The sequence below is a fragment of the Callospermophilus lateralis genome, chromosome 1 (assembly GCF_048772815.1).
Source record: "Callospermophilus lateralis isolate mCalLat2 chromosome 1, mCalLat2.hap1, whole genome shotgun sequence".
Lineage (NCBI taxonomy): Eukaryota > Metazoa > Chordata > Mammalia > Rodentia > Sciuridae > Callospermophilus > Callospermophilus lateralis.
Genome location: NC_135305.1, coordinates 218,832,319 through 218,843,606, shown reverse-complemented (window position 1 = coordinate 218,843,606; position 11,288 = coordinate 218,832,319). Strand labels below are relative to the sequence as shown.

The following is an 11,288-nucleotide window of genomic DNA, read 5'->3' as shown; positions in this document are numbered from 1 at the left end:
AACATAATAGACTTGGGTAAACTGGTGTCTCAACACGTGTGTCCCTACACAGCAATGGTCCTCTATTATGGGACAAAGAATAGCAGTGGGACTGTGATGATTATTTGCAATGGTAGATGCCTCATTCTGAATTTAGTCCAGGCTGCTGCATTAGGTTTGTGAATGGGGACATTGTCACCTGGATGAGAAGACTGGGTGTCCTTATTGCATTATGGGTGTGTCAATTAGCTACAATGTGGTAGTTATTTCACAATGTGTGCCCCAAATGCACCACTACATACCTGAAATGGTTACAACTTTTCTTTGTGCAATTAAACCTGGAGGGGAGGCTTTTTAGGGAAAGTGGCAAATGATAAGGATTGAATTGAGCAAAAGCATCCAGGAAATGAAGAATCCTTGTCCTGGCATCGCCTATCGTGTGTGTGCGTGTGTGTGTGTGTGTGTGTGTGTGTGTGTGTGTGTGTAGGTGTGTTTGTGGGGCAGTGAGTGTGTCTTCCATGAGCAATAGCACTCATCTTACCCTCTCAGAGGGAAGGAAGTAATTAGAGCAAGCAGAGACGGTGTCTTCACCAGGATGAAACCATATTTTGGGGAGGAATTTCTGAACTGGAACTACCAGTGGCAATACTATTTACATAGAAAATTAAAGGAGGAAAGAAATGTCAATTATAGCAACAATTAATTAGGACTTGACATAAGATGATAATATACACACAATGAAAATGAATTAAATAGCAAATGAATTAGCTGCATCACAAAAATGATTTGTATCTCAACTAGAAAAATTTTATGTGAACATGTCTATACCCTGAAAATTTTTCAGTATTTTTGAGCCTGCACAGGTGCACATTACACATTCCTATCCTGAGGGGACTCTCTTGAGATATTTTCTTTTCATTCTTAAAAATCTACTGAAATTAGTAATACATGAGAGTAGAATGCATTTTGACACATCCTACAAAAATGGGGTTTAACTTCTCATGCTTCTGATTGTACATGTTTTAGAATCATATCAATCCTGTGAGCATATATGTACGAGGTACTTTTTTTTTAATTATCAGTTGTTCAAAACATTACAAAGCTCTTGAACTAGGTACTTTTTATTAAATAAAATAAGAGGCAGAAATTAAGTTCCCACCCAACATCACTTATTTGCACAAACTTGACTTTTTTACTACTTTAATAAAATGAACACACTATCAAGATGTATGTTATTGTCCCTTTATTTTTACTATATTTGGGAGTTATGTTACAAATAATCACTGAGCAATGTTCCACATTTTAAATCTTTTTTAATATATTTGTTTTAGTTGTTGATGGACACAAGATCTCTATTTATTGATTTATTTTTATGTGGTGCCGAGGATGGAGCCCAGTATCTCACATGTGCAAGGCAAGCGCTCTGTCACTGAGCTACAGCCCCCGCCCCTAAATCTTCATACAAACAAGTCTAGTGTGTATGTTAGTTGTAATTGGCATTCTCTGGGCATCTATTTTTTGATTATTGATGACATTTTTAGTGCTTCTTCATTTAACTTAAATACGCACTATTCTGCTATATTGCCACAATTTATTTCTACGTTCCTTGGCTGATGGTTGTTAAGGGGACTGCCTCTTTTTGTTGACGATATGACTGTAAAATGAACAGGGTGGGGAGATGATGGTCATCTATGACCAACTGCCTCAGAGGAAACGTGTCCTGCTGACACTGTGGTTGGAAGTCTGGCCCCAGAACTGTGAGAAAATAAACTCCCACTGTCCTGTGTCCCACTTGTGCTAGTTTGTGTAGAAAGCTCAGGAGATGAACGCACTGTCCAAGAGCCCTCCTCAGCACCCCACAGGGACTCAAGCCAACACCAGAACGTTTAGAAATAGCCGCTGTGTTTGAGCGAGGGCTGATTTCTGCTCAGAAGGAGACGGGTCCTGTCCTTGAGGCCAGCAGCGCTGGAGCTGGTGAGCACTGGCGTGCACGCACTCGAGGGCTTGTCCAGAGCATGACGGGCAGCGGACAGGGGAGCGGACAGGGGAGTCAAGGGGCAGTTTCTCCTGATCCAAGCTCGTCCTCTCCTCGCTGCCCCCCCAGGCCGAGCTCATGAAACACCTGCCCTCCCTCCCCAGCACTAACTGAGCAGCCGTCGGTTACCTGGCTGACCTCACTGGCAGTGGTGCTGGAGGTAGAGAAGTCCTGGTCACCCAAAGGTGACATTCCTAGTGAGGAAGGCTCACCTTTGGGAGGAAGCCCAGGTGCTGCTGTCTGGCTGAGTCAGGGCTGTCAATGAGGTGGTCACAGGCTGACTCCTACAGTCTCTGTGTCCCCGGGGCTCAATATCCAAAGCTGCTCATTAGACGGCAGTCTTACTCTCTTTCTGATCCCGGGAGAGAACATCCTTCAAGACACACTCCATCCCTCCTTACAGGGGGGGAGTTGAGGAAGGCGATTTCCTGACCCCTGAGACCCCGCACACAACACCCCGTCCTCGCTGTTGCTCCTGCTCGGCTCTGTTCCCTGGACTCGCCCACAGTTCATGTGACACCTTTTCACTTAATTCCCACCTTCCCTTTCATCTGTACACAAAAGCATCTCTATGCACCTCATGATGTCTGAAAGTCTCATTCAAATTGAGGGGTGAACATGTGTCCTCTGTTTGTGAGTATAATTAATAGGAATATAAGCACAGCAAAGACAATGCCAAATGCAAACACGGTTTCTCTTCTTAAAAACCATTTAATGTTTGCTGAATACTTGTAAATTCCATTCTCCCTTTTGCATAGTAGATTCTCATTTAGTTGATTGCTGTTGAGTGCAGAAATTATAGGCACAGCTCATATTCTTTTTTGGAGTTTTAAAATCACCTTTTGTAATTTCGTCACAATACCTTCAGTGTGAAGTTTTCCTCATTTTAGCAGAATGGGGGAGAAACCTGTGGTTCTTCATCCTCAATTAAGTTAATTCAATTATAAAACCCCCTGAAGATGGTGACATGCCAAAGTGTTCATGCACTCGGCACACCTGGACGGACTCTCTCATCCAACGAGTGTTGTTCTCTGTGTTACTTCCACTGTATACTTGAGATTCAAGGACTTCTTCGTTTTATATCTACATTGCCATATTTTACACCATGTTCACTCATTCTATATAAATACATAATTTCTAAAACAGGTTATTCTAGCATTTAGGGCCAGATGGCTCCATGATTGTCTTGCAGCATCGTCTCAACTCCATTCCATTTTTTTTTTAGGAGTAATAGACAGTCATCACTGGGATTATAAAATAGAAAAAAAAAAAAGCAAACCTAGTATGGTGAGTGGGCTGAAGCCAAAGAAATCTCTGTTTTTTTCTCCATAAACAAGAATCTTCCTATTTCCAGGTGGTAAGGATTCCATGTCTTAGACGGAGATTAGTTGCAAAGGACAGAGAAGGATATTTTAAATGTATTTTTATTGACTTAATATTTGCACATATTTATGAGGTACAATAGGATTATTTAATTCTCTTATATACTGGGTGGTGATCATCTCAAACTTTACCATGTCTTTGTGATGACATTATACAAATGTTCTCTTCTAACTATTTTTGAGGGAAATATTACTGTTAATTATATTAAACTGTTTTGCCACGAAACACCAGAACTGGTTCATCATGTCAAACCATAACATCCCACCAACAGACTGAACGCTTCCTCTCCCACCTCCCTCTGAGTTCCCTTGTCCACCTTCTCAACTTGCCTTTCTCTGAGACTGCACCATAAAAATATGTGCTGACGGAGAACCCCAGTGTCAGTCTCTGCCTCTGTAGACCCAAGCAAGGAAATCTTGTTGAGAAAATTGAAATCATATTTCAAACACACACAGAATTTTCCATGAGGCATTGAAAAGTATCACAGGAAGTTAAAATGCACCTGGTCATTAAGTTTTCTCTACATTTTAAAGAAGGGAGTGACAGAAGGATTAGGCATTCTGTCTCACACAAATCCTGTTACTGTGACTCACTCTATAAACCCCAGTCCAAAGCAAGTGGTACATCTTGGAGGAAATGCTATCCTGCCAAAGAGCTTCCTCAAAGCCCCCTTCATGTCCCTGTCCCTCAGGCTGTAGATGAAGGGGTTCAGCATCTGAGTGACCACAGAGTACATCACTGAAGCCACAGCAGTCTTCCTGGGGGAGTCAGTCACTGCAGAGCTAATATACACCCCAAAACCTGTCCCATAGAACAGGGAGACAACAGACAGGTGAGACCCACAGGTGGAAAAGGCTTTGTACTTTCCTTCTGATGAGGGCATCCTCAAGACAGAGGACACAATGTTAATATAAGAGAAAATGATTCCAGCGAGAGGAACACCAGCAAATAGACCAGCCACAAAATATACCAGCAGGTTATTGATGAGGGCATCAGAACAGGCCAGCTCAATGACCTGAGCGAGTTCACAGAAGAAGTGGGGGACCTCGAGGTCTGAGCAGAAGGACAGCCGCAGCACCATCAGAGTGTGGAGGAGGGCGTGCACGACACTAATGAGCAGGGAGAGTAGAACCAGCAGGATGCAGAGGCTGGGGTTCATGATGATTGTGTACCTCAGGGGGTGAAAAATGGCCACATAGCGGTCATAGGCCATCACGGCAAGATGACAATTTTCCAAGCCAGTAAAAACCAAGAAGAAACAGACTTGGGAAAGACATCCCGTATAAGTGATTCTCTGAGTCTGTGTTTGGATGTTCACCAGCATCTTGGGGACTGCAATGTTGCTTAAGCAAATGTCAGTCAAGGACAGGTTGGAGAGGAAGAAGTACATGGGGGTGTGGAGGTGGGAGTCAGAGCTGACGGCCAGGATGATGAGCAGGTTCCCAAGAACTGTGACCAGGTACATGGACAGGAACAGGCTGAAGATGAGGGGCTGCAGGGCTGGGTCCTCTGTCAGTCCCAGAAGAAGGAATTCTGAAACAGCTGTGTGGTTTCTAGCTTCCATGTTGTTGAGCAATCTGGTGGAAAAGGTGGATGAAAAGATGATAAATGTATGGACAGCAGCAGTACCACTTCGAATCCTGTTTGAAAAACCACACCTGCAAACACCATGATTTTAGATGTCTATATTCCAGAATTATAAGAAAAGAAATTTCTGCTGTGATGGTGCCCAATCTGTGGTTCTTGGTTTTGCCAGCCCTGGCAACGAAGAGATCACAAAACCCCCTCACCAGCATGTCTATAAGAATTCAAGTAAATTTCAGAATGTTTTATAACAGTCATCCCACTGGAGAAGGGGCAGATTCCTGCACTGAAGGTTATGGGCTCTGTCCTTGAACAGGGTGAGACCAGGAAATGGGAACTGGGTCAGTCCTGGGAGAAACGTGATGGAGAACATGTCATGGGGTCCCGCAGCGGGCAGGAGAGGGGTGGGGGCTGTGGTCCATCATGTTCTCTTTCCTGATTCTTACTCTCCTCATGGCTTCCCAGGATCTGATTATAGTCCTACACTTACTCCTTTCCAAGGCATTTGCTGAGGGACTTGATGTTACCTGGTTGACTTCAAGAAGAATGTTGTCCAGCTTCTCACCTGAAAATTGAGGGTGAAACCTCTGTCCTCTGGACATACAAATAGACTAAATGAGTCAGCAGCTCCTGGTCAAGAAGGGTGGCCTGTGAGAAGAGGCTCGGGAGTTATTGCCTGACGGGGCAGGGCTGTTGAGTGAGGTACTCACAGACTGACTCCTATCTCTCTTTCTCTCTGAGGCTCAGTATCTAAAGCTCCTAATTAGAAGAGCTATTTCACTACAACTCTCATCCCAGGAGTGCACGTCCTTAAAGACCAACGTCAGGAGTTCAGGACAGCTTATTTCCTAGTCCCTGAAGCTGGGTATACACCAATCTAGTTCTCTCCGTCTCCATGGCTCCTCTCCATTTAATGGACCTTGCATGCAAAACCCACACCACTTCTCTAATAACCTCCAGTATTTTTATTAAGTTATGCATAAAGGAATCTCTATGAAATTACTGATGTCAGGACACTGGTTCCTATTTTAGGTGTGAATATATATTTTTATATGTAGGTATAAATTATGTAATTATAAATATTAACTAAGATATTATAAAAACACAAGCTTTCAGGGATGTCTTTTCTTATATATCATTGATGTTCACTGAACATTAATTTTTGTTCTTTATATTTTGCACAGAAGATTCTCACCCATTTATTTGGTGAATGCTGAATGCCAAATATACCGGTAGGACCATGACTCAATGGTTAGAATGTTATGAAAATTTTTTCAATATTATCAAAAGAGTTTCAATAACTGTATTCACAAATGGTGACAGTGAGTAGAAAATTATGGTTCTTTATTTTTAATTGAGGTGTTAATTCAATTACAAAATCATCAAAAGGCAGTAGTATACAAATGTGTCCTTAAAGTTACCACATTTGGGCAGGTTTGACCTTGGTTTAAAAAGCAGTTCTGCTCCATGTTTGTGTTCACTTGTAAACCTTGCACGTTTAAGAACTTTAGGATATTCATCTGTTTGTCAACACATCTGACACCGTGCTACCTCATTTCTTTTTGTGTGTGTGGTGCCAGGGATTGAACCCAGGGCCTTGTGCCTGCTAGTCAACACTCTACCACTGAGCAACACCCCCAACCCCATGTTAACTCATTCTATATGAATTGATAATTTTTTAGATGCACTAATTAAAATTTAGAGTAAGATGACACTGTCATATCTTCGTTCCCCACCTTAGCACCAGTCTTTTCCCAAAAGAGTAATACTAGATAAAATATTAAAAGTTGTCAACTAGAAGACAAGGTCAGTTTTCCACAAACCACAAAAAGAACAGTTGCAGTAAATTAGAAAAATTATCCCAGTTTCAAAAAAATAAAATGCAAACACAATATGCTGAATGGCATGAAGCCCAGGGGCTCTTGTATTTGTCTCCATAAGCAAGAAAACAGTTCATGTGTCAAGATCATGAAGACTAATTATCCGAGGAGATCAGTTGCCAAGAACACATGTAAAACTTAGTTTCTCAATTCAAATAATTAATTTGGTTTTCATTCACTCATACTATTTGTATTTTTGAGGTACAGCATGATGTTTTGATTGTTTTGTAGATTGAGTACAGATAATTCAGGGCAATTAGCATACCTGTCTCCTAAAATGCTATCATTTTTCTTTGTGAGCACATTCATGTTTCTCTCTTCTCACTATCTGGAGATATGCAATGCATTTTTCTGAATTGTGTTCACTCTGCTGTGTTGTAGAGCATAACTCCTTTCTCATGTCAAACCTTAGCACTGTACCTAGAGATTGACCTCCCTTTCTCCTCCCTCCCTACTGGGCTCCCTGTATCTGATGATCACTATTCTGCTTTCCGCATCTATATCCACTTGGTTTTATTCCTGTAGTCAGTGAGATTGTGCTGTGTATGTCATTCTATGCTTAACCAGATCTTTTTCTTGCTGAGCATAACGTGCTCCGGGTCCATCTACATTTCTGCAAATTACAGGATTTCATGGTTTTCATGGCTGAATAGTATCCCATGTTGGGTAAACACATGTACATGCTGACAGCTGTGAGATCTGATGGCATTGTAACTTGTGATCCTTATGAACAACTCAGCAGGGAACTCAGGTTTAGTGGGCAGGCTGTGCTTGTTATGTAGGGTTATCAAGATACATACACGGTTGAGGAAATGGGCATGATTTTTATTCAGATTTTTAATCTCTGTAAATCAGTTGAAGAAAATTCAACACTTGCCAGACACTGGGGGGCATACCTGTGATGCCAACTACTCTAGAGACTGAGGCAGGAAAATGGCAAGTTTGAGGTCAGCCTGGGCATCTTGGCATGACCCTGTCTCAAAATAAAACTGAGAGGATGGGGTGTAGCTCAGTGAGAGAGTACCCCTGGGTTCAATCCCCAGTGCTGAGAAAAGAAGCCACATACTTGTAACCAATAATTACATCCCAATAAAGAATTATCTTTGATTTTAACCAGGAAACGTGAAAGTGAATACTGTCAGCCTTTTTCACAATTACAGGAAACAGATACCCAAATTTCAATGACAGCAGTTTCAATTTTTTTTGTTGTTGTTGTCACCACTCATCATGTAAAATGGAGTGAACTGAAAATAAATAAATGGGTCCCAGACTTAAAATCTTGATGGAATCGAGAAGAGCAGAGGTGACATGAGTGCTGAGACACAGAACTCAATCAAGATCTTTAAACTGACCCTAACAGAGTCAGAAAGAAGCAAATTGCTGTAATGTATATCGGGGCCAAATGCAGAGGGGTGATAACAATGAATTAGATTGCCATGGAGTTAGTATTTTTTTTTACAATACTGATAATGAAGAAACTGGTCATATTAATCCAATTTCTCTATATATAAAAATAGATGATTACATGATCTGGGGTAAAATTCTCTGCAAAGATCCCCTTTGGACATAAGTACCATTCATTCTATGGTTATGAAAGGTCAGGATCACAAGTGGACCAAGGGCAGGACGCTCTGTTTTCTGTCTCTGGACCCATGTCCAGGCACAACCCCTGCATCTGCTGAGACCACCTGGGGACTCTGAGGAGCACATGTCCTTAGAAGAGGCCACCCCATGCAGGACTCAGTGAAGCCCTAATACCTGAAACTATATGTTACCAACTTCTAAAGTTCTTATAATAAAAAAATAGTTCTATTTCTTGCCCCAGTATATTGTATATATAGTCATTATTTTTTTTTATTTTTTTTCAGAACTTCTTTACTAATGAAGTCCTGATACCACAAAACCATCTCAAACCCCTGACATAGTCTAATTATGTGAATTTTATAAATAACGAAACTGAGGAGGGTAGAAACTAACATGACCTCATAAGGATACAGCTTTCTAGGGAGTGTTTCAGTAATTTCTTCCCAAGTATGAAAGTTGAGTTCTTTGACCTCATATAGCATCCATCTACCTGTGGCTGTAACCCTTGTGGCCATAACTGAATCTGGTCACTAGATATTGCCACAGCCTTTCTTAAAACTGTCCCTTCCCTATTCACCTCATACAACAGTCCTGAGTCTGAGACTGATCTAGACAGTGCCACTAAAATAGAACCCCCAACTCAGCCCTGCCTGATGGAGTTAGAGCAACAATATGGGGCTCAGAGATTGAAATCATGTCTGGGGGACAAAAAGCACATGCAGATTCGAAATCCAAGTTGGTAATTGGACAACATGTATCTAGTCATATTTGGAAGAACTTGATAATGGATAAGTAAGGTACGCTAGGTCACCACTATTTCTGTTGCTCCAATTGAATCTGGAAACTCAAACCCAAAGAAGAAGACATTATCACAGAGAAGGCCTCCCACTGATGAGATGTCTCAGGGCTCCTTTCATTTCCCTGTTCCTCAAGCTGTAGATGAAGGGGTTCAGCATTTGAGGGACCACCATGTACATCATTGAAGCCACCACGTTCTTAATGGAAGAGTCGGTCACTGCAGAACTCATGTACACGCCAAAAGCTGTGCCATAGAATAAGGACACAACTAACAGGTGAGACCCACAGGTGGAAAAGGCTTTATACCTTCCATCCATGGATGGCATTTTCAAAACAGAGGACACAATTTGAGTATAAGAGAAAATAATCCCAGAGAGAGGGATGCCAGCAAATAGGCTAGTCACTGAATAAATCAAGAGGTTGTTGACGAGGGTGTCAGAACAGGCCAGCTTGATGAGCTGAACGAGTTCACAGAAGAAGTGGGGGATCCCCAGGTCTGTGCAGAAGGACAGTCGAAGCACCGTCAGAGTATGCAGAAGGGCATTCATAGTGGTGACCAGTAGGCACAATAGAACCAGCAGGACACAGAGGCAGGGGTTCATGATGGTTGGGTATCTCAGTGGGTGACAAATGGCGACATAGCGGTCATAGGCCATCACTGCAAGGAGGCAACTTTCTAAACCACCAAAAATCAAAACAAAGCAGACCTGGGAGAGGCAGCCTGAGTAACTGATGCTCTGAGTGTGTGTTTGGATGTTCACCAGCGTCTTGGGGATGGTGGTTGTGCTTACACAGATGTCAGTGAGGGACAGGTTGGAGAGGAAGAAGTACATGGGGGTGTGGAGGTGGGGGTCAGAGCTGACGGCCAGGATGATGAGCAGGTTTCCCAGGATGGTGACCAGGTACATGGACAGGAACAGGCTGAAGACGAGGGGCTGCAGGGCTGGGTCCTCTGTCAGTCCCAGGAGAAGGAATTCTGAAACAGCTGTGTGGTTTCTGGGTTCCATGTTCCTAGTGAATCCAATGAATGGAAAAAAAAAAAAACGAGGAGAAAAAGACAGAATTGATGTGTTCTATACAAACAACAGCAGGATCAACCAGGATCGTGGTAATACAAAATTCTTGACAACATTTTGGACTTTATTTTGTTATACTCTGGGAGTGAGGACCCACCACGTATCTTTGTACAAACACTCCCAGGAAACTCACCGTCTTTAAAGTTTAATAACTAGTGTTCTGAATTTTTTCTCACGTATATTGTGAAGCACAGGAATATTCAGATCTTTATTTACATTCTCCCACCATTCCTCTTGTTCATACCTCCCCTAATCTCCAATGTCTTTATTAAACTTTTTTTTTTCAAATATTGTGCCAAGTGGTTGGACTGCCACTAAGAATCAGATAATTCCTTCAGAATTATCCCAAGCCTTCAAAGGCAAATAAAGGTCAGAATGAACTTATGGACTCTGTTTTCTTGGGCAATGGTATCCAACTTTACCAAGACTTGGAATCATCTGAAGGGCTCATCGCATCACAGACATATTAGTTCATGCTTCCATCCCACGGACCCATGAGGAAAGGTCACAGACACAAGGCACACCGTCAGTGTTTGCCACAAACAGGATCACAGCTAAGATGCACTGACTGCTGAGGCCACTCTCTTGATCAATCTCTGGACAGTGCAGAACTATCATTGCCAAATGTTCATGAATGTATCATAATAAAATCTTATGATCTCTTTTTAATCTTAATAGTTTCTTCCTAAACATAGCCCCCCAACTTCTCTTGATTTTCAGTTCTGCCCAATTCTGCCCATTAAGTTCACTGTAGCAGGTAGAGAGCATCCTCCCAACTGGATGAGTTCAAATACTAGAAAATGTCACCTTTCAACGTGAAGCACCTAAGACTGCCTTGGAAATGCAGGCAAACTGCTTTAGCAATTAAGTCTAAGAGACGCTGGGTAACCATGCTGAAGAGATTATCTGCTTTGTTCTAAGCAAACTTCTTCCAATAATCAGATGGATAAATAACAAACAAGAAGCTAA

General features: G+C 42.1%; 2 protein-coding genes across 2 annotated transcripts; both read right to left on the bottom strand.

The window, feature by feature from the left end:
* Nucleotides 1-3,986: 3,986 nt before the first annotated feature.
* Nucleotides 3,987-4,964, bottom strand: LOC143401317 (olfactory receptor 7G2-like). The gene has a single exon (XM_076858618.2). The coding sequence runs from the start codon at nucleotides 4,959-4,961 to the stop codon at nucleotides 3,987-3,989; it is 975 nt and encodes a 324-aa protein (XP_076714733.2). The 5' UTR covers nucleotides 4,962-4,964.
* A 4,350-nt stretch (nucleotides 4,965-9,314) lies between these two features.
* Nucleotides 9,315-10,256, bottom strand: LOC143401309 (olfactory receptor 7G2-like). The gene has a single exon (XM_076858606.2). It carries the CDS (start codon nucleotides 10,248-10,250, stop codon nucleotides 9,315-9,317), a length of 936 nt encoding a protein of 311 aa, XP_076714721.2. The 5' UTR covers nucleotides 10,251-10,256.
* Nucleotides 10,257-11,288: the final 1,032 nt, after the last annotated feature.